Source organism: Melanostigma gelatinosum (genome assembly GCF_949748355.1).
Source record: "Melanostigma gelatinosum genome assembly, chromosome: 13".
Lineage (NCBI taxonomy): Eukaryota > Metazoa > Chordata > Actinopteri > Perciformes > Zoarcidae > Melanostigma > Melanostigma gelatinosum.
The window spans coordinates 12,855,657-12,883,612 of NC_136646.1; the positions used below are offsets into that span (position 1 = coordinate 12,855,657).

The following is a 27,956-nucleotide window of genomic DNA, read 5'->3' on the forward strand; positions in this document are numbered from 1 at the left end:
CTACACTTTAAAATTACAGTGTATATTCTCTTTTATTATATTCTCTGATAAGTGAGGTACATGGAACAAAAAAAAGTCAGAAAACTAACTAATGTGTATTTAGAAAGGGCTGATGTGATGGTTTAATGCAAATGTTAGTGTAGTGTCGCAGTCAAATTACTAAAGCATCATGATGAACGTCTCTCATTCATAGATCGGGTACGGTCACCATGCTTCTGTCAGGAGAAGAACGACATTAATACAAACAGTCAGTGGTGTGACCTCTGTCTCTGGTTTTGGCAGTCTAATCAACTCATCCATCCTTCCATTTTCTGCTGCTTATCTGGGGCTGGGTATCTGTGGCAGTAGGCTAAGCAAGATAGTCCAAACTGCTAAATCACAAATCTAAGGGGCGTATCGGCTCTTATTGGCTAGTACTCCTTGCCTACTTAGGTTGTGATAGCTATATAGTCCCTCTAACAATATAGATATTTTTTTGCACATATTTTCCACCTTCGTTTAAAAAAAACAACTATCCACTCTAGATCGCGACTCCAAACGCAGGCCGGGCTAATGGATGGCGATGAAGACTAAATAAACGATACCTTAAATATCAGAGAAGAAGATTCGGAGCATAGTGAGCTTAATATCTTTTGACGCTCTTAACATATAGTAAACAATAGTAGAGCAATAGATAATTATTTCTTTATATGTATTTATTTCAATGGCGAACATTTTAATTGACTTGTATGGAAGGATGACAAGGTGGAGTTTCTGCTTAGGGTCACTTTACAATATAAGGTGATGAAAGTCCACTAAAACATTGATTGGGAGTCTTATATGAAATATTCACACATCTCAGTGGCCTTTCAGGAGCGGTATCCTGCAAAGGAAGAATCTGAGACGGTGGGGGACGAGTTTCCTCATGCAAAAGATATGATAAACAAGGCAATGGTATCAACCAAGCACAAGACCATCTGGTCAAAGTGCTGTGGGCCAGCTGACACGCGACGCCACAGTTGACACGGCAGAGTGGTGTTGCTGTGCTCTGAGTGCGGTCATGAAGGAACGACGGGGTTTACTTTAGGTCTGTTCCGTTAAACATTCCGTTTAACATGTCCACACAGATACAAAGCAACCAGCATTTTCGTAAATCAATACCGTAAAAGGTGTTTTGTTTTTTTTTAATAACCATGTGGACTAGAGGCCAAAAAAAATCAGTTTAAAATATTTCTGTTCATGTGTACACAGGGACTTAAGCATCAGGTGTGAGATTGGTTAGGGTTAGGGTAAGAATATCAGGGTAAGCCAATCAGAGGCAGAGTAGGGCGGGTCATACCGTCGCTATAATGTTGGATAAAATACTGTGTCCAGACAACTCTACCCAGCAACGTTTTTCAGCTCCTCTTTGGGGGGATCCTGAGGCATTCCTAGGCCAGATGAGATATGTAATCTCTCCAGCATTTTCTGGGTCTCCTAACAGCTGAACGTGACCTGACAACCTCCAAAAGAAGGCGCCCAGGGCGCATCACGATCAGCTGACCGAACCACCTCAATTTTGACACAAAGGAGCAGAGGCTCCAGGCTCCCTCTGGACACCTGAACTCCTTTTCCTAACTCTAGGGGTTAGCCCAGACATTTTATGGAGGAAACACCTTTAATCCACTTGCAATCTCATTCTTTCAGTCACTACCCTAAACTCAGTACCATAGCTGAGGGGTTGGAATATTGATCAACTGGTAAATCGAAAGCTTAAACTTTTGGCTCAGCTCCTTCTTCACCAATGGCTGCATCACTGCCGACGCCACACCAATCCAGCTGTTGACACTGACATACTGCAGACTCCTTCACAACTCACTCCCGACCCAGAGGGAGCAAAACCACCGCTTCTCAGCAGAGAACCGTGGCCTCAGAGGTGCTGACTCTCATCTCTCTTGGCCCGTGGAAGCCCATAGAACCACATTGTCGGCAAAGAGAAGCACTTCTTTGTTCCCCGAACCGGACACGGTCCTGCCCCTGGCTGCGGCTTGGGATTCTGTCCATGGAAATCGCACACAGAATCAATGACAAGGGACAACCATGAAAGAGACCAACATCCACTGAAAAAATATTACAATACAGACACAACTTTCACAGAAGGACTGGCTGGCTCTTAGCAACGGCCCCAGCAGTGCCCCACACTCCCATAGTAACTCCCACAGGACTACCCATAGGACAAGTTGTAAGTCCTCTTAAATCCAATAAAAACCTGGATAACAAACTTCCACAATCCCTCTAACCCTGTCAGGGTAAAGTGATGGTCCTCTGGCGCTCCTCGTGAATCTGAGGTCCAACAATCAGTCGGAGTCCCTTCCAGCACCCCGTCACAAGCTTTCAGAGCTGGCAGTGAAAATGATAAATATCAATAAAAGGTTTCAATTGATGACCAACTACCATGTATCCTATTGGCCCAGAGCAGTGTCTGGCGTCTGAGGTAAATTGTTGTATAGCCTATACTGTAAGCTATTTTTTTTGAGTTTCCTTTTAGCAAAATTCCAGGATAATGTATTGTAATTATGCAACACATGCAGGGTTGCACAACAAACGGTGGTTTTAGCCCATTTACAACACAAGAAAAACATGAGAAAACAATAACTGCATTCCTGTGGTGCTGTTTTAGATTTGCATTAGGATATATATATCCTATAGAATTTATTTTAGCAAAAGAGGCAAAACTCTCAAAGTAAAAAGAATAAATGAAACGATACATGATGGAGATGAAGATGAGTATTTTCTAAAATGTCCCAATTTGTATTTGATTTCATCTCCATTATCATAGCCCACATATGTTTTCATTCCCTCTATGTACCACATGGTTGCTATTGCGGGTCCTCTAACAGGCGCCTGGAGGTCCCCGGACCTCATGTTGGGAACCGCAAACACACACGTTGTTGACGCTGCTCCATTCATTTCACTCTCATCTGACTGAGAGGCAGACGGAGCTCTAGCGGTCAAACTCGCCACCAACTCTGCACCATCGTCCTCAAAGTAAAACACTGGGGCAGTTGCTGCTCCGACTTCGCTTTTTTCGGTTTGGTTTTTTTTATTTGCAGCGCGCGCGCGGGTGTGTGTGTGTGTGCGCGTGTGTTGTAAATTAGTTGTGAGCATGCAAGGCAACGGTCGTCACCGAAACAAGGAATCAAGGAGAACATGGACGAATCGTCAACTTATATTCTACAAATGCACTTTATATTTATTCGTCTTCAGTCTGGAACTGAAGAGGAGCGTTACGGGTGAGAAAAACATCAACTTTCGCTCAATTTCATTGATGTAAAAGTCGGAAAAAAACCGAGCCGACGTTTAATCTATTGTGCGTGCCTTTGTCTTAGTAGCGGCTCGCAGTCAGAAAATGCATTAGAAAGCAGACACTGAAAGATCATTCCTGCGTATTCTGGATTTGGTGCCTCGATATGCCACGAACCAAAAGTCCGAGCAGTGAGTGGAACCAGATGTGGAGGAAAGCGGGGGGAGAAAGGAAGGGGCTGCTAGCTTAGTGTCTCTATTGTGATTTCTATTTATATAATACGTTTATTTCCAGCCGCAAAGCAACGTACCTTTTCGCTTTGTTGTTTTTGTGCCCAGTGGTTTTTGTGGGCTGACGTAACCTGACGCTCATTTGGCACCCTGCGGGCAGATGTGACCTTTACATCTGTTACAGGCTGGAATTAATACATTCAGTCTGGTCCTACAGATCATAACATGTTATGGGATGCTGTGGAGGGCAAACCCACCTAAGCAATGTAGTCCAGTAAAGGTTAGATTAGATGTATATGTATGTATATGTATATGTATATGTATTTGTTTCATGTTTTTGATCACATAATTATGTTCTGGAAATCTGATTTTTCCAATGTAACTAGTATACAGTCAGTGACCTTTCTACAGTAAATTAATGAGATGATGAGGTGGACTGCAACAGAGGTTGGCCATGATTTATTTATTTGGCACAGAAAACGATATAAAGAGAAAGAATATACCGGTATATGTCAGTATCAAGTCATTTAATTGGAAGCACGGAACACTGTGGGCAAACCAGACTGTAATCTCTGGCCATCTTAACACAATCAGCTAAGAAAATGTACACATTTTCTCATCATTTTCATTTAATCAGTTTGATCTTCCAAAAAGAGAGTTTATAGTAACCTCATTTAATTGCATGACCTCGTCATGCCAGTCTCAGGGCATCATACTGCTTCTTCTTACATTAATTTACCTATTTTAGTTTGATCTTGAAGTCAGATTTAGATAATATAGGTTCACTCTCTTATCCCTCAGAATATACTGCTACCTCCTAAATAATCCTGAGCTTTTTGACGAGGCTTATAGTTTTGTAACTTTAAGATGACTTGCAACCACCTGCCATCAAATTCCCACGTTGCCAAAGTTAAGAATCCCTCTTCAGTCACTTTTGGACCAAATGGATGAGCTACTGAGGGATCTAAGGGGAGGGAATTATCATTGTTGATTTGTTTCATGAAATGTTGTATCTTTGTATTTGTGATCGGGAACAGCTCAGCATGTTGTCATGAACTTCCATGCTGTGTGTAACTTCATAAGTAATGAGAGTTGTGTGCTGTAAAGGGGTGACAGTGATGATACTAGATCATTTATAGGGAATATTCTTTCCCTGATTCATGACTGGCAGAACTGAAATGCAACAGAGTTCATTTGGGCATGACGAACATCTAGTGTGGCATGTCAAAATAAGTTTCCCGTTCACTATCTGTGGAGACAGCATGGACTCTGTGGTGGTCTCTGGTGCCACGGTTCAGAGCACTCCTTTAACTGCATTTGCACATAACTCTTATCTTACTATGATTTTACGACCTCCACGGTGAGAAGTCGTTATTGCCATTATACCGTGCTTAAGTGTGGGAAGATGGAAAGTTTCTTTTGCACTTTGGTTTCTAAATTTGATACGCACTTTCGTAGAGGTTCCAGTTACTGTTTCTGAGTGACGTTGCAAGATGCAAATATGCTCCTCTCTCCCGATAGCGCCTCTCTCTCTCTCGCCTCTTACTCATTGGATGAGTAACCATCCACAGTATGGGTTGCTTCAGAGCACCACCATAAAACACCAAAGAAACAAACACAGCAGGCTGGAATTTCCTGCCTATTTGTTGGTTGCCATTTCATCACACTGGTCAGTTAAAGGCCCATTTTTAAAAAATCTCAGACATCTGTCAAAATCAGGAGAGGTTACGGGAACAATGCCGTCTCCTCAAACGGCAGTCTAGCTCTCTAGATTAGATATAAGTCTATAAAATCAATGAATAAGAAATGGCCACTTTGTTTTAACTATACAGCAGCAGCAATGAGTGACACTCCACCAAACAATGTGACAAGGAGAAATTTGTTGAACTCATAATAAAGCTGAGATTTCCTGTTGATTCGACACCCACAATCAAGTATTGGCCTCAAAACCTGCTCCAACAGAATTGAGGAGGTGGAGGTTCTGGGAATATCTGCTTCTCTTGGCGAGTGTCCTTGGCCATGAGTTCCAGCCTCTCTCTTCAGCAGGAAACTGTCATCAGTGTTGAAAAAAGGGGTGACAGGCCAAAGAAGAGGACGAGATCACAGCAGGAGAGCTGTTGTGGCTTAGCGTTCACAGAGCTCAATGGCTTAAAGTTAATCTGGAATTCTGCACTCTCTCTGATTGCCCGGGAGTTTTCTCACATCAAACATCCAGTATGTGTCCCCTCCAGACTGGAATTAAAGAACTTGCATTTGCTTCTCGCTGTCTGGAGCTGCAGCTTCAGGTTGTCTAGTGGTTCAAAAGCGTCATGCCAGGAACTTCTCATGCAGTCAACATATTAATACTCAGCTCATATTCACATACTGAAGTGAACTTAACACTCAAGGCTGATTTTTATTGGGCCTGTTCTGGTGTGAAAATCTTCCCACATGCACCATTGAAGCAGACAATGTGGTCTATTTTTAAAGGTTTAATTCCTATTGTCACAAAATGCCATAAGACTGATTTATTGCCATGTGTGCCTTGTTTCGTTAAAGAGTCAGCATTGCGTAGCTCTGGCTATTCAAGTATATGTCAGGTTTTTACTTGCATTGAGAGGTGTAGCTAAATCCAGAGCTAAGATTATAGTAGATCAACATCTTGTCTGTTGTGGTAGACACTAGGGCTGGGCGATAAATCGATTTAATCGATTAATTCGAATGTGTGCTTTAAGGCGATGTGTTTTATTGAAAATCGAGAAAATCGCCCCCACCCCTCCCCCCGTTGGGTTCCCGTAGTTGAGTGCGCGCGCATTGTTTACAAACGAAAACAATGGCGGCCAGCAGTGAAGCTCTCGTTCTTAAGAGAGGTAAGAATGTGTCTTCGGTGGTCTGGAAATGGTTCGGGTTCGTGTCATCTGACACAGAACAAACAGCCTCAAACAGAGGCATGCCGCTGAGTGGGAGAAGCGTTGCGCCCTGAGGAGGGAGCAGGACCGCGGGAGCACAAGCGACGCTGTCTTCCTGGCAAACAATATTTAGAAAAAACATGCACGACTGTTTAATACTGTTGGTTATGTTGTGAATGCACTTGATTTTGTTTACATGCACTTATTTACTGTGCAAAATATGTTATGTTGATGTTAGATCAGATGTTGCACTTTTGAAAATGTGAATGTTAAAGGGTCACATACATTTTATTTCATGCTGTGTTTGTATCAGTGTATTCAGTTAGAAAAGCTTACTGTAAAAAGTTACATTTGCACAGTTGTTTACAATGGAAGGCTACTATTTAATGCCATTTAATGTTATGTTTAATTTAATTTTATATTTAAATGATTCAGGCAAACAAAAGAGTGACCAAATACTTTTTGTATACTACAGGCACCTTTCTACAATGTTCAGGTTTTGTTTGCACTTTATTTTTATCAACCTACGAGGGAAAATCATCACAAAATAAAAAATTGTTTTCAACAGCTTCTGTCATCTGCAAAAATTTGTGGGGGAAAAAATCGATTTAAATCGTGAATCGGATTTTTTGTAAAAAAATCGGAGATTTTTTTTTTAGGCCATATCGCCCAGCCCTAGTAGACACCCATACTGTAATTACAGAGTAGAGATGAATTACAGCAGAGAACTGAGAACATGCCTGTCACAGAGGCTTTATATGAACTATCCTGAGGGCTTAATGCATAACATAATGCATACCGTTTGTATGTCCCTCAACACGATTAAAACAATGAAGTAAACAAGCCGATCAGCTGGGTGCTATACTGCAAGAGGGAGAGCTTTATAACAACAGCATGCTGATTATATCTGATCGCACATCCAAACTTACACTGAACCGCTCTGCCACATGCGCTCCATTTCTGTGTTTGCTCCGGACCAAATGAGCGAACTGCTATACTTCTGAGAAACTCAACCACAGAGGCTGAGTGCAAGAAGAGGGCGTGTCTGTCGTCTCCTCCAGATTACAGGGAGTTGTATGGGGCTCTTGATGAGACTGTTGTCTCTGTGTCTATAAAAGCAGCACTGGAGGTTTGGAGTGTTTAAGCTTATGAAACAGGGGATTGCCGCAGACTGAGCGGAGTGAAGTGTCCACATAGGAGAGTTGTGTTTTTCAGGCAAATGCTCAGTGATCTTTTCCCACCTTCCCCACTTCCTGGCCACTCTCAAGAACCCGCCGAGTAGGAATGCTGAGGGTCACACTTTTTCTCCCCCTATATCTTAGGTCTGAGAGAAGGGATGTATGTGTATTTTAGCAGGATCTTCATTTAGAATCCCTCCTACACTCCTGACTTGTCTTTCTATCTATACCAACTTCACACAGACTCTCAACCACAGACCAGTATATTCACAATCCTGGCTTCTAGGTTACCAATCTCTAAATCCGTTAAGAAAAAACAGGGGGGTGAAAGGAATAAATGAAAACCACATATGTTGTTGAGAAAAGGGAGTTGGGTTTTGTTCCTGATATTCCAGTCACTGAGGCTGGCATCCTGCCACCGCTCTGAATGTGTTAAGTTCAACAGTTTTTTTCCGTAACGCTCAGTATTTTGCAAACATTTACTGCAAAGCTCTCTCGTTCAACACCTTGCAGGCAGCTATAGTTCCCCGGAGAATTACTCTGAAATAATGCCAATAAAGGCATCCGTGTACAGCAGTATGAAAACAGCTACCCATTTCACCCCCGGGGATCATCACTGTTTCATCAATTTAATCAAATTCAGACCAGTAAAATATTAAGTTACAGATTCTCATGATAAAGACTTCTACTGCTACTCTCTCCATAGTAAGATCCAGCATCAATAGACATCGCAAAATGTAGTGAACAAGATGAGAGGCAAGTCCAGCTCAAACCTTGAGAATGGGGTGAATTCCTGACACCTGGTGCTTGTTGAAATACTTTGAACGTGATCACTAAACTTGAATTAAAAACACATGCAACTACTTTTCATAACATTTACTTCCTGCTGAGAGCTCTTTTATATAATGTGTATGCAGGATTTTTGGGGTTATTAAAGGGTTATAATTAATATTATTACCACTGAAGTATACTACGCAGGCAAATCAGAGGCCACAACTCAAGCTAGCTCTACCCCAGCACGGCATCCGTTATTGGAGATATTGATCCAGCTGCTGACCCGTTCTCTTGCCACATTAGCTGCTAACACGGAATCCTGTTTTAATCAGCATTATCGACTGATGCCATTGTTTTGCCCTCTCTCTGCACAGAGCCGCTGGACTCTGACGAGTTTGCGTTCTTCAGTGAGGGCCTCCGGGGGTGCATGGGAGTGCAGGGTCACACCCTCATCTTGTCACCCTCCTGTGAGGAAGACAACCAGCGCTGGAAGTGGGTGACCCGGGGTCGTCTGTTCAACCTGGGCTCCTCGCTCTGCCTGGGCGTGACCACTGGGAATGCCACCTCCAAATGGGACAAGTCTCTTCTGGGCGTGTACACCTGTGACCGCGAGCCTCCCAGAGTACGCTGGACCTGGAACTGTGGCCAGGTGTTGGACAACCTCAGCAACTACATTCCCACACCCATGTTTTGGAACAGCTCCTCAGCCTCTTCAAATGTCAAATGGAGACTGCATGGCGGTGGGCAGGACCTGTGCTCTAAAACATATCGTGGTAAGCACGCTGGTAATTAAAAAAAGATCAGATTTGCACAGCAAGGATTCTTCAGATTGATAATCAAGTTTTATAAGATAACTACAATTCCAGATCCAGAAATACCTTCCTTTTTAAAATCGCAAATCCTGAGCAACATAGAATATTGTATTGACAATACAATAGATGAAAGATACACACACTCTACACAACCTTCTTGGCTAATTAAAGTTATGTTTGTGATCATTTCTATTGAAATTTGATCAAAATAAAACATGGATGAGATTACAAATGTATTAATCCAAAGACTAGAGGAACAATAAATGTAATATAAATATAAAAAATAAGAAATGAGATCACAAATTGCTCCCATTGAGGAATATGCAAATCATTCTCTATTGACTAAGGTCCTTCATGTCCCAGCCGTAGAGACACAGTGACCCAGTGAGCTGCTCCTTCACTGTATGTTGTGCTGCCTCGGTGCAGCAGATAGACTGACTGTTGTGAATGCCACAGCTGTATCTGGTCAAATGGATATAGCAACATGTTGCTTTTAGGGCATCTTTGAGGACAACTGGCAGATTGCCAGTCAGAGAGCCAAAGAAAACATTGCTGGTGTTTGTAAACTGCAGTAAACACGCCGAGTTGTCCTTGACCTCAAGTGTATTTGTATTTATGTATAGTTTTCAGTCCAGATGAAATCCAACCATGGTGGTTCACAGCTAAGCCTCATTTCCGCTATCAGTACCATTCTTACCAATGTTAAATGTCATGGCTGTTCACTGAGAAACCTTACGGCGAGGCTCAGCCAGTCATACGAGTCGGCAGTTAACAGGCTTTACTTCACTGCAATTAAGACCAGATCTGCCATCAACGTAAGACCAGACAATCTCCCTGCACTTCCTTCCTTATCCTTCCTCTCCTCGGCCTCTTGTGCTCTTTTGTGGCGAGGGAATTGGGCGCATAGACATTTTCAACTTTCAAGTGCCGATTTTCACAAGTTTCTTTGTGAAGTCAACTGGCTGCTGGAGAGGAATGCCTCTGACATTAGTCAGCGGAGTAGCAACCAGCCAGCAATGGAGCAGAGAGGGAAGTCAGAAAGGGAGCTTCAGAAATCTTTCCTCCCTCGTTTAACATGTCTGCCCTACTTTCCATTGGCCTAACTTCTTCTGGTAACACTACGGATCCAGCCTCTCCCCTCTCCCTGTTGCTCTTTTCTTCACACCACCCTGTACTTTTGGAATCTAGAGACCAAAACAGCAGCCTCAGGGTGTTTTGTTAAGCTGTAGAAACATAGATACAGATATAGTTTATAAATTCAAACTAGCTAGCCTGGTTCAAAAAGATCTTGCGATGGAATATAAATATGCAGATCTAATCATTTTTTTGTGAAATGAAATCTGTTGATTCAGTTTTAATATTAGCGTTGTCCTGATAAGCTGCTTATTTTAGTTTGTTTCTTCTTCCTGCTGCTGACCACTATTTGACTTTACTGTTTTGACTGTAACATCATCCTCTGTTTTTCACCGTGTGTTTGATTACACAAGTCACTGGGAAAACAGACAAGGTATTTCAGTTCAGCACAGTTCACAGCCATAACTTCAGGCAGCGCAACATGGTCTGACTCTCCTGCGGCATGCAGGGATTCAATTCCTCCTCCGCCCCTTTGCTCCCCAGAGATCTACACGATCCAGGGGAACTCTCACGGCCGCCCCTGCTACCTGCCCTTCCTGTATGACGGCCAGTGGTTCCACAACTGCACCAGTATCGGGCGTGAGGACGGTCACCTCTGGTGCGCCACCACTTACGACTACGAAAAAGACGAGCGTTGGGGCTTCTGTCCTGTGAAGAGTGAGTTATCACTTTTTGCACTGGCGAAATAGCCAGAAACTCAGCGAGCTTCTCCACAATCTCCTCTCACCTACCTGTTAACTGTTACTGTTACTGTTATGGCCTCCCGCTCTCTCCCCCGGTCTACCTAACGTCTTATCTCCTTCCCCTCACTTGTCAGGCAGCGGCTGTGAGACATTCTGGGATACTGACCCGCTGACACACAGCTGTTACCAGTTTAACTTCCAGGCTACGCTGTCGTGGAGCGAGGCCAGGCTCAGTTGCCAGCAGCAGGGAGCGGACTTGCTGAGCATCACCAAGCTGCATGAGCAGACATACATCAATGGTAAAGTCAATGTGCACATGCCAGCAAATAAAAGCTCAGAAGTAGCCAGAAAGCCCAAATGAATCAATGCTGAGCAAACAGTGAGATAATTAATCATTGATATACATCCTGGAATACATCAAATTAACGGAAAGTCTAAGATCATATGGAATTCTGATCATTTCTGGTTTGTTTTTTTTCCTGTAGGGATATAATTACACATTGATTAAATAGGCAGTGACGATAATAAATATACATACTGTATATATAACAAGGAGGCAGACATGTCAATGAAGCCTTTGTTTCTAAGTTTGCTTGTGGAAAACATGAAAAAAAACTCAAATATTGATAGGAAATCTCGAGCAATGAAATGTGCTGTGGAGCATCACATTTCCTCTTTGCTTTGCACATTCACTCTTCCAACAGGAGTAATTGATTTTTGGGATGTTGTGACCCTGTTGCCATTATCAGTCCATTATTATATAACAATTATGTCATCTGCCCAATACAGTGTTGACAGTTAAAATCATGACAAACCAGAGAGGTTGTTTGGCCGAAGTGGAAGCACACTATTGAGTGTTTTCTTTTATTGTGTCTTCCTTCACAAAATGACACAGAGGAAACCGTGGGGTATTTTGTTTTAATTCATAACATTTGAGAAAGATGTTCTTTCTGCTGTTTTAGGTTTACTGACAGGCTACAGTGCTGCTTTGTGGATTGGCCTCAATGACCTGGACATCAATGGAGGCTGGCAATGGGCCGACTCCTCACCACTCAAATATCTCAACTGGGAGTCAGGTCAGACCGTAAAAACAACTCAACGCTTTCCGGCTTTCTTTTTTTTTTTAACTTGACATTTCTGTGGTCTTTTTTTGAAACATTTTTTCCCCACAGAAGGCTGAATTTGAGCGTGTTTGCTCAAATACACACTTGGTGGCCTTCCAGGGCATTTTCAGTCTTTAGCTGTCGACGGCTGGAGTATTTGGGGGGTTAAGTGCTTTGAACAAGGGTGCCTTGGTAATAGTGATGTTTTGAAGAGTTTCTTTTCTTACTCTCATCCCTCAGACCAGCCAAACCATGCCGAGGAGGAGAACTGTGCTGTGATAAGAACCGAGTCATCGGGTCGTTGGCAAAACCGCGATTGTTCAGTTGCTCTGCCGTACGTTTGTAAGAAGAGGCCCAATGCCACTCTGGACCCCTTCACTACTGGTCAGTGTGTAGACATTTTTACAGCAGTTACATTTCTGCCGCAGTGCCGAAGGTTAGAATTTGATGGGCTTTATCTTTGTGCTGCCACAGATTCGTGGGCAGATGATGAGAAATATGAGTGTGATGTGGGCTGGCAGGCCTTCCAGGCTGGCTGCTACAAGTTAACCTCAGAGAAGATTGACTGGGATACAGCTCAGAAAACCTGTCAGAGGATGGAGGCCAACCTGGTCAGCGTCCACACCCTACCTGAGCTCGAGTTCATCATACGCAACCTAAAGAAAGGTGATTTGTCAAATTTTAAAATAATTTAACAGTACATTTTCCTCTGAACCGCATTGCTGCTGGGAGCCAGAAATGTAATATGATGATCTCAAATAAAACAAGTTAAATTTCTGTACCACAATAAAAGTAGTAGACTTTAAGGAATATAATAAACATTGAAAGGTAAACTATGTTGCAGACAGGGGGAGTGAGGGACTTTGATATTTTTCTGAAAGAAGAAAAAGCATCAACGAAGAAAGAAAGAATATGAGTTTGTGTAACTAATGTTACGAAAGTCTAATGGGTTCACACAATCTATCAGAATGCTCTTTAAATTATGTTCTCAGCTTCTATTTTATGCACATGGAAGCAAAATGCACCGATGTTTCAGCTATGCCTTTCAGCCTGCAAAAAAAAGAATTAAAAAACGCTTTCTGACAGATTTGTATGTATTTTATTCATAAAAAAGTAGATCATTCTTTTGAAAGAAGTAAAATATTTCCAGCTGTTTTCCGATATTTTATGCCCTCATCTCATGAGTAAGCTGACATGTAGTGGAAACCAGGCGGTTCACTTCTTTCCCTGAGCTGAAAAACAGCACATGAAGCGAGGAATCAGGTTTTTAGGTCATGGAATTGCTCCAATGTAGTTATTGAACCTCATGGAAAGGTTTGTCAGTGTTATGGTGATCGATGGAACTCTAATCCTATTCTAACCCTGCTTCTTTGTTTCTATTGTCTTCCTAACCTTCCTATTGTCTGTGTTATTTGTCCTGTGGTGATTGTATGCTACTTTATACTACTTTATACTAATCCACTGCACACAGAGTGAAATGTTGTGCTTTTTGCTCCACTGACACATGCACAATGCATCAAGGTTAATGCTAATACTTCTGTGCTTTTTCTTAAGTAACGTCTTCAATGCCGGGCTTGTAGTTTCACACAGTTTTGTTGCTACTTTTACTGAAGTAAATGATCTGAATATCTCTTCCCCCAATGTCTCTATCAGATATTGACCAGTTATGGATAGGGCTCCATGACACTAATATGCAAATGGACTTCCAATGGACTGACCACACGCCCGTCATCTTCACCTACTGGCACCCCTTTGAACCCAACAACTTCCGCAACACCCAAGAAGATTGCGTCTCCATCTGGGGAGCTGTGAGTGACCTCCTTCACCCTCACACTGACCTTAAAAAAGTCTGGCGCCTTAATCACCTCAAATGGACGAATGGACTCTCACTGACAGCGGGTCTCCTCCGTTTGTATATATTTAACAGCTGTGGTCTCTCTTTCTCTTTGTGTCTTGCTTACATGTGCAGGAGGGCCGCTGGGATGACAGCCCTTGTAATCTGACTCTGGCCTCCATCTGTAAGAAACCGGGAACAAAGAGTGATGGGAAGCCAAAGCACCAAGACTGCAAACAAGTAATTCTGTTTTCTTTTTAATTTGCATTCGTTGGTACATACCTAATTTTTCTCCTTCACATATTCTTCTTATGCTTTAGATTACTGGGTTTTTCTTCCCCAGTTCTGGACTAGATACAATTCTTTTGTGTTTTGTCTCTATATGTCGCAGTTTTACTCCACAAAGACTCCATTCAGTAGCATTTCCGTGCTCTTATTCCAGCTGCTGACAGTCCGTAGTGTTGCTTGGGGCATACTTATTATTATATAAGTATTTCAGCCTTTCTTTCACATTTGAGCCCTTTCCCCAGAACTCTCCTTTATCGCTCACCCTTCCACACGGTCTACTTTCAGACAAACTGAAATCTGGACGCACACGTTCATGTACTTTCCCATGACCCAACAAAACAAAACAAAACACATTTTTTTAAGGTATTCAAATTGGGACATATTGTTTGTAATTCCATTCAACAAGTGTATTTGGTACATACAACAGAAATGCACCATCAATCCTGACTACTTGTACCCCACATGGCAAACAGATACATCTGGAGAATCCATCTACATTGAAGAGTCGTGCTAATTCTCAGCTGCTACATTCAACAAAGATCTTTGTAGAACCGTTTGTTTGGTGTGATGAATCTTTACCCCTCTCCCTGGGGAGTGAGGCATCATGGGTGGTAATGCGACGGAGAGTCATTTGGCATGACACGCTGCAGTGCCCTGAGGCGGTGCGGTTTGTCTTACACAACATGTAAAACAACGATGACAGAAAACCTGCTGACCGCCTCAGCAACATTACATACCCCATCCAGCGCTGGGCTCATTACTCCAAAAAATATAATGGATTGCTCATCACTGTAACGCTGTCATTTATCTTACTCATTGGAGCATCCACGCAGTACACGATAGTGTTGCATTTTTGCTTTGTACTTCCAAAGATAGTGATGTTATGATCAGCATAAGTTGCTTGATAAACAGAGAGCTGGGACAACATTGATGTCTAATGTCAGAGGCTGCCTGGGGCGTGAGCAGCTGCTTTAGGCCCCTCAATCACCATGGGGGCCCTACAATAATTGAAAATGTGTGCTCTTTTTTGGTTATTTAACTGTTTAAAGACTTTTGTGCAATATCAAATTTCTCGAGGAAGAACAACAAAAAATCTCAAAGTGTATCTCAAAGTGACTATACTCAATATTATGTATAATAACAAAGTATACAATGATATTGTGAAAAAGGTCGCTCTCAATGGTGAATCGACAGCCCTCCTCGGCTTTACAGAGCTTTAAAGCTTTGTTTAGTTGTCTTTCAGTTCCCTTTCATTGCTCTCACAGCGTCAATTTATACCGCAGCATGCAGCTGTTGTCAGAAAAAAAAGCTAAAAACAGACACAAGTTTATTTGTTTCGATGCCAAATATGATTGTACAAAACTACACGGACTGTCTGTCACTATCATTGTCTTGCAAAACCTCTCCCCTTCAGCTTCTTTGTGTTGGCTGCTCTCTGCATCTGTACACGTCGACAACTCTAGTAGGCCTACATGATCTGTCAGGAGGGATTGAGGCCAGGGAAAAGTCATTCCTGCATGTCTGGACGTGTTCTTTTTATTCTTGGCTTGGGATACAGTTGGCTGGTATAAGTGTGCTTCTGTTTTGACTGTTAAAACGACATTTCAATTATTTTCTGAGAGACACCATTTATGTGTTTTTTTTTTAACCAATGCAGTGGAGGATACTCTATGTTTTAGGTGTTGTTTGATTGTCTTTCTATCTGTGAGATTTTACTTGATTCTTTGGTCCAACACCTCTACCCCATAAAAGTTCTGTGTTATGTTGATTCTCTATTTTCCTTTCATGTTCCAGTTTGTTGTTGGCCATATAGTTCCTGAAGCTGGCATAGCTAGGGAGCTACTGAAACATGATCAATGTTGGTGCACATCCAGATTTTAAATTGTTGAATTAGCAATTTCTGCACAGCCTTCGGAAATGTTTGCTTTCTTTCAATGGTTTATTTATTTATTTATTTTTGAATTTTGTTTTCCCTCTCCTCTCCTCTCCTCTCCTCTCCTCTCCTCTCCTCTCCTCTCCTCTCCTCTCCTCTCCTCTCAGGGTTGGAAGTGGCACAGCCCAGCTTGTTACTGGGTGGGAGAAGATCTGTTTACCTTTGATGAAGCCAGAAAGTCTTGTGAGGACCATGGAGCTGTCCTTGTTACCATTACCAATAGGTGCGAACAGCAACACACACATAATGTGACACGCACACACACACACACACCACAGTGTTTTGTCAGTGCAGCCTTTTTAAAAGCCCCTGTACATCTTTAAAGGTTCGAGCAGGCCTTTGCCAACAGCCTGGTGTTCGGTCGCTCTGGTGATTCCTTCTGGATCGGGCTCCATGACCAGCCCAGCCCCGGCTCTTTCCACTGGCTCAGTGGGGATGAAGTGTCCTACACCAACTGGAATCGCGACCAGCCAGGTAGGCCACATATGTCAATGAGCATGTTAGTGATTTACAGATGTGATCTGATAATGTATTACAGGATGCAGAATGACCAGATTGGGGTTGTTGCATATCTTCCCCGCCCACTTCCTATTCATTTCTTTGTTCCTGCTGCTGTGATGAGTGAACTTCTTTGGCTGAAGATTTTCCATTCTAAACCAGAGCCCAAACTGGATTGGTCCCAAGTGCTTTGAATGAGGCAGCACACAGGAAAGTACTCCTTGAAAAATTCCTGCTATCATGGAGTTTGGATAAATTGAAATTTCTAAACCAGACCTGGAGCTTCAAAAAACAGTTGTGAGCCAGTTCTGTGGCTTTAGAGTCATTCGTATTCAAAGGTATGAACTGTCTGACCTCTGCACAGAGTATAGCTGCACTTTGTTGCTCTAGTAGACGTGGCTAGTTGAAGGATCTCTGTCTATTCTTTACTCCATCTGTAGGTTTTTGGCACATAACAACATTTCTAGTATGAACATTTATTACGGTATATATGCCATTTATAATCCACAATTTATTTTGCACCTATGAGGTGGAGTAGTGGCAGAAAAACTGACGACAGTTTAACCACAATGCATTTGTTCTCTTTAAAGCTCCAAAGCTTGGATTGTATCATGCCATTCGAGGAGAATGAATTTCAGAGAGCATCACAATGACATATGTACAGATTATCGCTCTATAATAACAATAAAACACAATATCATCATGTAGAAGACCACTACTGCTGTACACACAGTTAAAAAAAAAAGAAAAATTGATTCTTATCAGAGATTAGATTAGGTTTACAGCAAATGTTGGCAATTTTTTTGGAGAAACGTTTAATGTAGCATCCGACACTCATAATTTCCTTAAAAGAATTGTGTCATCACGATTTCCACGCATTTTTTTTCCCGTTTATCTATTTCATCAGTGTAGCCTCTCTTTCTCTCCACTCACCTACGCTTCACCCTCTTAACTATTTCAGTCAGCGTCCGTGGCGGCTGCGTCTCCATGGCGATGGGCTTTGCAACAGGTCTGTGGGAGGTGAGGGAGTGTGCGTCATCGAAGGCGAAATTCATCTGCCGTCAGAACCAGGACACGTCTCTGAGCCCCGAGCCCCCCGTCCCTCAGCCGACCCCGAGCCTCAGCAGCTCCTGTCCTAGCAGCTGGAAGAGCAGCAGCAACCTGCACTACTGTTACAAGGTTCACCTCAGCAATGTTTCACAGTTTCACACCATCACTACTCTGCTGGAAATGTCTTTAAATTTCCTTTCATTATTAATTAATTCAGTCTGGGACTAAGTGTGCCTTGGCTAATATTTGAACAATCAATTATTCTTATTTTTAATGAGCATCCGAGTGAATTATATGTAGATGCAGATATGATCACATTTTACAAAGTAGGTTGATGAATTCAAGGCGATTTAAAAGTTCAACTTCTTCACAGTGAAAAACCAAGGTAGCTTTACTTTGTACGTGTCCAGTCTAATGATAATATTTGAGTTAAAATTATATTTCATCTCGATTATGAACATGTACATAGCTTCAGATAGCCCTCATATGCAACTCTGAACTCTATCTTCATGAAATGCTGAAACACATCTTGTATGATGCTGTATTTGTAACATTTAGCAAATCTAAAGATGTATTTTTAAACGCTTATACAGCACATAGCAGTCAACGCACAGGTTGTGATATCTGTTTGAACTGAACAGCCATGCACAACAGTAACCTAAATAAAATAAAGTGTAGGATTACCAAAATGATCCCTTAAATCTGTGAAGTCTGTAACAAAAATAAGCTGACAGCACCAAATTCTTCTTTGTGCAGGTGTTTCATTCCTCCCGGCTGGAGAAGAAGCTGAGCTGGCTGCAGGCTCACCTGTCCTGCCGGAGACACGGAGCCAACCTGCTGAGCATCAGCAGCCCTGAGGAGGAGCACTTCGTTCTGCAGGTCCTCCATGAGGCCTTTGGGTGAGTGTGCGCCTCTGACCAGGTGATGTGTGATGTTATATGCTGAATCAACGGTGTTGATGATGGTGTGGCCCACAGGGAGTCAGAAGACCACGAGCAGCACTGGTTTTGGCTTGGACTGAACCGCAGAAACCCAATGGACAATGGCAGCTGGAAGTGGAGTGATGGACTGGCTGTGAGTAAAGACAAGATGCAACCTAACTGTCTAGATATCCTGAGCAGCACAATCGGTTTACTCGTTGCTTGTGTCTCAGTTCACATACCAGAACTTCGGCCGCTACTACTACAACGTCAGGCAATGCGCTGCAGCAGACCTGGGCACTATGACCTGGCTGGCCATGCACTGTGACTCTGAGTTAGACTGGATCTGCAAGATCCCCAGAGGTACAACAACACTGTGGGCTCATTTAGAAAGTCCCATACTGTATTAGTACATGAGCACCGGACATCTTTAAATCAAAATGTTTGTATTTTATTCCATGTTGCACATTTTCTATTCATCTTTAGAAATCCCCTTTTCCACCTACAGTGTCACTCTCTGATTTGAGTCAAGATTGCTTCCCCTTTTTCCGCATTGCATTTTGGGTCGCTCACATTATGTATGTCATGAAAACGCTTCTTCTTCTTGTGTGTGGGCTTTCAGGTAGTGTTGAGAAGGAACCAGACGTCTCTGCAGGTCAGTCTCATCTTCTTATCTTTGATCTTCTCTCAGCATACTGAACTGATCTCCTGAGGCCTTATTTCAAAACCTTCCTATTATGTCTCATGACTGTCTTTCCTTCTTTCCTCACCCCTCATCCGTCAGGCACCACTTCACCGGAGTGGATTGGCTTCCAGGAGGCTGAGTATAAATTCTTTGACCACCGCACCACTTGGGACCAGGCCCAGAGGATTTGCTCCTGGTTTGACTCCTCGCTGGCCTCGGTCCACTCAGCCGAGGAGGAAGCTTTCCTGGCAAACACTTTAATCAAGGCACTGCACACTTTATCAAAAAGTTCATCATTGTTTGTATGAGTTGATTATGATGCATAAAGGAAATCAATTACTGGTGGTTTTGCAGGCAATCCAGCTGTATGAGGGCAGCACTTTAGAAATACCGAACAAGCATCAACCTGTGTGATCTGTTTAATCATTGTTTTTAATCTGCTGCCAGCCTTTTCTACAGTCATGCCCTGCCTGTTTCAAGGTCTGTGAGGCCTCGATATGCCTTCTCACAGTTTATCTCTCACATTCAGATGGTGAAAGTGGAGGGTGACAACTGGTGGCTGGGGCTTCACACCTATGAAAAAGATGGCCGTTTCCACTGGTCAGACCACTCTGTGCTCAATTATGTGTCCTGGGCCCTCGGGAGGCCGCACCCGGTCAGCCGTGATCGCAGATGTGTCCACTTGTCCGCCAGCAAAGGTGAGAACAGCCTGAAAATGAGACCTGGTGAGATTAAATCAAATAGAGCACACACATGCATGAGCTTGTATTTTTCTCTCCCTAACAGCGGAGTGGGCTGATCAAAAGTGCCACTCTGACCTGCCCTACATATGTAAAAGAGTGAATGTCACAGGCACCATTCCTCCAACTCCGTCATCCCCCCACCCACCTTCAGGCTGTCCTGACGGATGGTCTTCCTATCAACATAAGGTATTATACCAGTATGATGCCATTATTATGTTAAGTTGTATACAGGATGCAGGGTATCTAGAAACCATCAAATAAGTATACCATACCGGCAGTGACTCATAGCAAGTAAACATGAAGGACCTGTTCATGTTTTATTTCATGCACCTGTGTTTGGTCTTTACTCAACCTAACCTGAGCCTTGTTTTTTGTTAATGTGCGCAATGACATCTGATTGTTTCTGTAGTGTTTCAGAGTTTTTGATCAGTTATACCGAGTCACATGGTCTGCAGCCAAGCTGAAATGTGAAACACAGGGAGTACTGGCAGTGGTGTCCAATCATCTGGAGCAAGGTAATTACAGCAGAATACAGCTGGCCATAAAGTTACCTCTCCACGAATATAGATTACCTACTTCCTCAGGTATAAATACTTTTATACGGCAAATGTGTATGATCTCTCATTGTGAGCAGTATCACATGGATGTAGTATGTTAAAATCATAAGAATCAACAATTAGTATGTGGTTTAGATATTCATGTTCATATTAAACTGTCCCTATATGTATCACTGTTGATAAGAGTCTCACCGCACACATGCGCACTGATGCAATCGATTCTCTTCCTAATAGCCTTTGTCACAACCCTGCTTCAAAATGCCAGCGCCGACCTTTGGGTGGGTCTGACCTCAGACTCTAAAGGCCATTTCCAGTGGGCCAAGGCTGGCCTGCTCAGCTACACCAACTGGGCTCCCGGAGAGCCACTGGACAACAGCGGACCACACCACGACAAGAACCCGGTACCCACAAAACTCACCTCGCTGTACACGTGTCATCGTTTTTTGTCCTTGATCTGTTCCTGCTCTGACCATTTCACTGTTACCTCTCAGGGAAACTGTGTGGTGATGATTCATGGGAACCCACAGAAGAACACTGGCATGTGGGCCTCCCGCGCCTGTGAGATGGAAAGCAACGGCTACATCTGTCAAAGGTCCCAAGGTGTGATAATGAATTATGAAACAATAGACTGCTTTAAAAGTGCAGGATATTTGCACCACAAACAGAAGTGTGAAAAGTTGTTTGACTTTGTCGTTGCCTCAGACTCGGGTCTCCCTGCGGTCCCGGCTCTTATCCCTGCCTCCCTGCCGAAGCCCGTAGAGCTGGGTGGCGTGACCTACAGGGTTGTGGAGAAGCGTCTGGACTGGACCGGCGCTCTCCACCTCTGTGAGTCTTTGAATGGGACCCTTGCCACGGTGAAGGATCCCTACCAACAGGCTTACCTCACACTTCTGATCAACAGCCTGCACCGGCCTGCCTGGATCGGTATCTACAATTATGGAGTGAGATTATTAACTTACAGGATATGTTATTAAAATATGAATAGAGTCACACAAGTGCAACAGTGTTTTCCTTGCAGAAAGAAACTGCAGTGAATTGCGACTTACTTTTTTAATGTTTTCAGGGACGGAGCTTCACCTGGATGGGTGAAGATGAAGTGTCGTATTCCAACTGGAAAGATGGGGAGCCCCATCAGATGGCCGGATGCGGTCACATGACCACTATTGGGCAGTGGACTATGACTCCCTGTGATGCTAAACTGGAGGCTGCTATCTGTCAAATTAGTGGTGTGTGTATGTGTAATGTAACAGCAATAATATCAATTAAGAAGTGGCACAAATGCACCTAACAAATCCCCAGAATGCCATACACAGTGCTGTTGTGTGTGCACACATCTTGTAAAAAATGGAAACACCGTACCAGCAGTTTTCATTGATCACTTACTGTAGTTTAAATGTATTCATCTCAGTTTTTTTCCTCCTCGCCAGATGAGCCTGTGTTTCATGAGTGGATCTACCCCGGCCAGTGCCCCCACTCTCTGGGGGAGTGGTCATGGGTGCCTTTCAGAAACCACTGTTACGCCTTCAACCTGCAAAGTCTTAGACTGCAGCAGGATGCACGTACATCCTGTAAAAAAGGTACCTCTCTTCCTGACTCCTGCTGCGCTGCCCGTACAGCTCATGATACTGAATTGAAAGCCAATTAAGTGCCATGCTTCTGACCTTCTCAACTGCAAGCGTAATTGACAAAATGCATCAATACGTCTAAATTTAGAAGTGTTGTTCATCGAGCTGGCTGCACCATTGTTGAATCTCCACGTATGATCAACTCCCATTTCCGTTTTGTTCAATCTCTGTGTGTTTCTTTCTTGTTTTGTCTCTTCTAGTGGGAGCTGAGCTTCTCTCGATCTTGGATGAGACAGAGAATGGATTTGTATGGGAACACATCCAGAGCTATGCAGAGCAGGCACATGGAGCTTGGCTGGGCGTCAGCGTGAAAGGTCCAGGCACATTGCATCAGACAGTCCGTTCCATCTCTTTCTACAGAAGAAAACTTATTAACCTTCAGACTTTCCAAATTTCTTTTTTTTTAATCCAAGTGTATTCATTTTAGGCTGCGTGTAGTGCAGTTATCTTTCTCTGCTTGCAGATAACTTTCCTAATTTAATGAGTTTTACCCTTCTTAGATTGTACATAAGAAGGTTTTACGTGACTGATTATGATTTGAAACATAACATATGAAACCATGAAACAATTAATTAAGTAGAGGAAACCTAATTAAATCTGTTTCTCTCGTGTCAAATAAATGTGATAAAGCAAGGTGCGTTATGCCGGAACAATTCATTTATTTAAACAGCATTCATCTTAATTAGGTAATTTGAGTGAAATGTACTTAATTATGATTGGTAAATTAATGGGAAGAACTATCTATTTTATATATCCAATATTGGACTATGACTAAACAGAGATGTCAGCCAGAACATGACATGATGAATTAGCTCTCCTTCACATTACACTATAGAAACACTTCTGCTTGAGTTTGTTTAAAGCTCCTCTGAGAGAGTGTGTGTGTGTGTGTGTGTGTGTGTGTGTGTGTGTGTGTGTGTGTGTGTGTGTGTGTGTGTGTGTGTGTGTGTGTGTGTGTGTGTGTGTGTGTGTGTGTGTGTGTGTGTGTGTGTGTGTGTGTGTGTGCGTGCATCTGTTCCTGCTGCAGGTAGAGGCCTAGTGTGGAACGGGGACACAGAGATGTCGTACACCAACTGGGAGGCGCATGATGTCGCCTTCTCTGTTCTGTCTCCAAACTCCTGCTTCTGGATCCAGAGCAACAGTGGCCTGTGGAAGCCGGGCTCCTGCAGAAATCGCACACATGGAGTCATCTGCAAAGGGCCTCGCAGTAAGCAAACACAAGACCGCTTTAGCCAAGGGGACGTCATTCACAGAACCTGCTCTAGTTGAGTTCGTCGACTTTGAGACAATGAGACCAGAGCAAATGAAATCATTTTCAAGGTTTCATTAATTCTTGAAATCATCATGATCCATGTGCAGGAGCTGAGACAATTACATTCAATTCCATTTATTTTGTACAGCCCAAAAACACAAATCACAAATTTGCCTCAGAGGGCTTTACAATCTGTACACATACGACATCTTCTGTCCCTCACATCGGAACAGGAAGAACAAAACAAAAAAAACTTTAACGGGAAGAAAAAAAGGAAGAAACCTTAGAGAGAGCAACAGAGGAGGGATCCCTCTCCCAGGATGGGCCGAAGTGCAAATGATGTCATGCGTACACATTTAATGCATATGACATAAAGGATTCATATAATGAGAGTAGTAAGCAGAATAATGATGGAAAAATTACAACCGCTAATAATAATAACAGCAGCAGTGGATATAGAATATTAATAATAATGATAATAAAGCAGTAATGGCATCAGTAATAGGAATGCGACTCATGATATTAATGATAGTAGCAGTTTCCTTTAACATGAAACCCATCAATAAATCAAATATTGGCTCATGAATTCAAAGAGATTCACACACTATACATAACTGCAAACCCTTAAATTGATTAAAATAAATGAACAATGAAGCTGTGACAGACACAGTGGAGCAGCCTGAGAAATACCCCAGTAGATATCAATGATCAGTGATACATTTTTACTAACTGTCCTTTCCTTCGTCTGCAGCTGCTGAAACCTCAGCTGTAACAAGTAAGCACAGTTATCTTCTGCCGGCGTTACTCGGATCAAATGGCCAAATTGACAAAGTGGACAAAGTTAATTGTTTACACTAATCCTGACATCCGTCTTCTACCTCTACCTAGTGGATAGTGGCAACCACCTGTCCACTCTGATTGTTGTCATGGTGACGGGCCTGGTGCTGGTGGTGCTGATAGTCGGCGTGATCTACTTGTACCGTCGGCGAACGATCGGGTCCCGGGGGTCCTATGAAGGGGCCCGCTACAGCCGCACCAACTCCAGCCAGGCGGAGCAGGTTGAGAAGAACATCCTGGTGTCTGACATGGAGCTGAACGAGCAGGCAGAGTAGCAGAGACCGACCCAGAACCGGACCCAACCCTTTGCACAGGAGAGGCTGATTCAGACAGACATTGTGGCATTTATGTTGTTGTCTCTTTTGAAACCAAAAAAAAAAGATTTTTAAAGTGCTGAAGGGCTGTGTAGAGCGCAGCAGTTGTTTCGTTTTAAATTGAACCCCCGCCTTCTCAATCATCTTCTGCCAAGACTTAACAGTTCTACCGATTTCTCTCCAGATAAATCAGGTCCTTCCATATGTACAGCTTTTCCCCCTGAAAGCGTTCATGAAGCCCACAAACGGATCTACCCGGAGTTTAGGTTTATTGCAGCAGCTGGAAATGTTCAACACAAATCGGTTTTATGAAATCACTCCTCAATGTCTCCTCTGGAGCCAATGTAAATTTTTGCTCGGTGTAAATTTCCTTTTTTTTTGTTCCCATTTTGATTGAAAGACTTACAAAGCAAAAAAGTACAATCACAGCCACAGATCGACTCTGAACTCAAACCATTTGTCTCTGTCCTCTAAATACATAGCCGCAGTCTTCTTCTGTTCTACCGTGACAGTATTTACCGGAACTCGAGGTGTGTTTTTGTTGTTTTAGTGCATTCATGTCCTTCCCATTGATTTGTCGTTGTCTGTGCAGCGGTAAGACTGTAAACTGTTACTGATGATGCATGTGTGGTTTTTGTGGGTCCGCCTCTCTCCTCCTCTCTGATCTGACACGTCAGCACCAGCTGGCAGAAGAGCAGAGGAGGAAGAAGTCCAAATGTGAATGTGTGGAGGGTGACAGGGACCATTATTAGTGGTGACCGTCTGAGGGTTCTTAGTGTTGAAAGCTGGTCTTTAAGTCGACTACATTGTCCTTTTGGTACTGCAGGACTGAAGGTTGTCATGAAATGATCAGACTTTCAGCTCCCATGGCTCTGTGGACATTTTGGCACTTTCTTCAATTATCTTGAGCGAATTCAATCTTGGTCATCCACTTGCCTTTAGTCATTCCAAACTTGTGTTTGTTTTGGCTTCTAATGTACCATCTGGTGCTGATTCAGCAATTATTAAGGCCAGTGATTCTCTTTGTATGCACCATGGAGTTGCAATTTGACATTTGTCTAATTCATCATTTTTACGGGCGCAGTTCACTTCTCTGTGTGTTTTATCACTTGGCTATTTTTCACTCTGTCTTTTTAATGATGCAGGTTTCATTATGTGTTTTGACTTAAATACGACTGGTAAAGACATTTGGAAACGTTCTAAGGGATAAACGCCAACGCTTGAACTTCTCATTGCCTCACAAAGGAAAAGTCCCTCAAGTGAATGACTCCGTTGTATACATGAGAGCCAAAAAAATGTTTTAAAAGTGAATTCACTATTTAGTAAAAGAAAACCTCCTTCCAGTCTTTTTCTACGTCATTTTAAGATTTCACATTTGCGCAGGGTAATGACCACGTTCTTTAGAGTTCATTTGCCTCAAACATTTTTCTTTTTCCCTCAACTTGCCTCTGAGTGCATTTCTGTCTTTTTGCTTGCAGGAATTCATTGGAGCCATTTAAGTCTGAGGCTTTTGGTGTCTCACAGAGCTATTGTAAAAGAAAAAGAAAAAAAAGCTGCGTGTGTTGGATTAAGACAGAGGGGGAAGGGAGGAGGAGAAGTGTGTGAGTGAGTGTGAGTGTGTGCAGTCTCCAGCTGTGGAATGTTGAGTCGGCAAGAAAAGCTCAGTGGCAAGTCTGGAACCAATCAGAGCAGGAGAGCTCAGGGACATGAAGGGTCAGAAAGAAGACAGACAAAAAGGAAAACTAGATGAAGGAGAAAAGGGGCGAAAAGAGGAGTGTGAGGAAGAGTCAGGGTTGTAGGAAGAGAGGAAACATGCAGGGAAGGAGGAGTGTAAAGGGTGCAGTGGTTTGTCCCAGGCTTACCCCGGCCTCTGCTGGTGGTTTTACTGTAAAGGTTTGTCTTTACATACAGTATGATGTCAACTGATTGAGGTGAAGATGCAACGACCATCGGTTCCCCAATGAGAGCATCTCTGCGATGCCGGCCGGCTCTTGTCCCCGTGAAGATTAGCTGAAGCACCTGTTTGTTTTTTAAAGTTTTTGTGTCACTTTTATATGAATTGAATAAAGTCTATGTTCTCAAAGCTTCTGTTTTCACAGTTATTTATGAATCATCATTAACCGTGGAGCAAATGATCATGCAAATGTGTTACCTGTCGACAAACAGAGAGAAGCTGCACACTATCCATTTGTTTCAATCTTTGTGTTAAGATTTTTGAGTTTTAATAGTGAGCTGGGAAATCCACCGTGGACTGCAATGTTTCCGTTTCTCCACCAGAGGGCACACCTTGCCTGCTGTATGGGACACAGCCTCCTGCTCATGTTGCCGTTTGATTCACCTGACCTTTATCGCTCCCTGCACAGGTCACCATTTATTTTCTAGCGCTACTGATCTACAATCTACATCTTGGGATCAATTTCATAATTTCAATTTCTTTGTGATTGCCATCATGTCTTCAGTTGAACGGTTTTGAATGTGTGATTTTACCTGATGAAAATGTGCTAGTCAGTGGCGGCTGGTGGAAAATGTTCTAGGTAGGGCCATCCTATCAATTTCAACAAACATCCCAGTATGATTTAATGCAAACTAATTAAAGTATCAAACACGCATTACTACTTTGCAGTTAAATATTTAACATGTATTCCAACACGAAAACAATCAGTAAATAACACTTATATAATATAATATAACATGTTCATTTATTGAGATGCCCCTATGGACCTTGTTATAGGAGGTGAAGATCAGGAGAAGTAAACATGAAGTGTAATTATGAATACTGATGTTAAATTAAGCTATGATGAGTTTTCACTGTTAATTTAACATCTCTATTACATGTTGATGCCTCCATGACCAAGTTAAGCAGATGAGACTGAGGACAGCTATGTAGAAGAAAATATGTTCACTTTGCCTAATATGTAGCTTGACAGAGTTCTCATGTGTGTCCTGGTGTTCTCATGTTTCCTTACCTCCTCATCCCTCACTCCCGTAACTGTCGGTGCTGGATCCGTCCCTGTTCTTTTAAAAAGCTAAATAAGAGATTAGCATAACGTCATCCAGCTAGCCAAACCTGTCTGGTGTGCAGTACAGAAGCTTCGCATGTACTGCTTCCCTTTCCCGCGAGTCTGCTGTCTGATTGTGAGGTCAGGCTGATCTGATATCAGCTCTTTGGTGAGTAGAGCTCGCGCTCGCCTGTAGAGACTTCTCCTGACGAGAACGCGCAGCGAGGGGGGCCAAATCGTTCTGGCCCCACGCTGAATCTATTTGAGGGCGCTGATTGGCTAAATTGTATGTCACTCATTTATATCTTGAATCAGCAATTGGCTAAACTGCTTCATAGACCCGCCTCTTTTGGGCCA

The 27,956-nt window shown here is 42.9% G+C and overlaps 1 protein-coding gene across 1 annotated transcript; it reads left to right on the forward strand.

The window, feature by feature from the left end:
- Window positions 1–2,949: 2,949 nt before the first annotated feature.
- mrc2 (mannose receptor, C-type 2) lies at window positions 2,950–26,684 on the forward strand. Its single transcript, XM_079281830.1, has 29 exons — window positions 2,950–3,251; window positions 8,707–9,105; window positions 10,762–10,935; window positions 11,096–11,260; window positions 11,924–12,037; window positions 12,305–12,448; window positions 12,539–12,730; window positions 13,718–13,872; window positions 14,034–14,138; window positions 16,227–16,342; window positions 16,445–16,593; window positions 17,579–17,796; window positions 18,424–18,566; window positions 18,645–18,741; window positions 18,821–18,950; window positions 19,210–19,242; window positions 19,372–19,538; window positions 19,802–19,970; window positions 20,059–20,201; window positions 20,425–20,530; window positions 20,807–20,973; window positions 21,064–21,172; window positions 21,275–21,513; window positions 21,636–21,798; window positions 22,000–22,149; window positions 22,398–22,511; window positions 23,225–23,404; window positions 24,201–24,224; window positions 24,338–26,684. Exons 1-29 carry the CDS (start codon window positions 3,125–3,127, stop codon window positions 24,559–24,561), a joined length of 4,416 nt encoding a protein of 1,471 aa, XP_079137956.1. The 5' UTR covers window positions 2,950–3,124; the 3' UTR covers window positions 24,562–26,684.
- The last annotated feature ends 1,272 nt before the right edge of the window (window positions 26,685–27,956 follow it).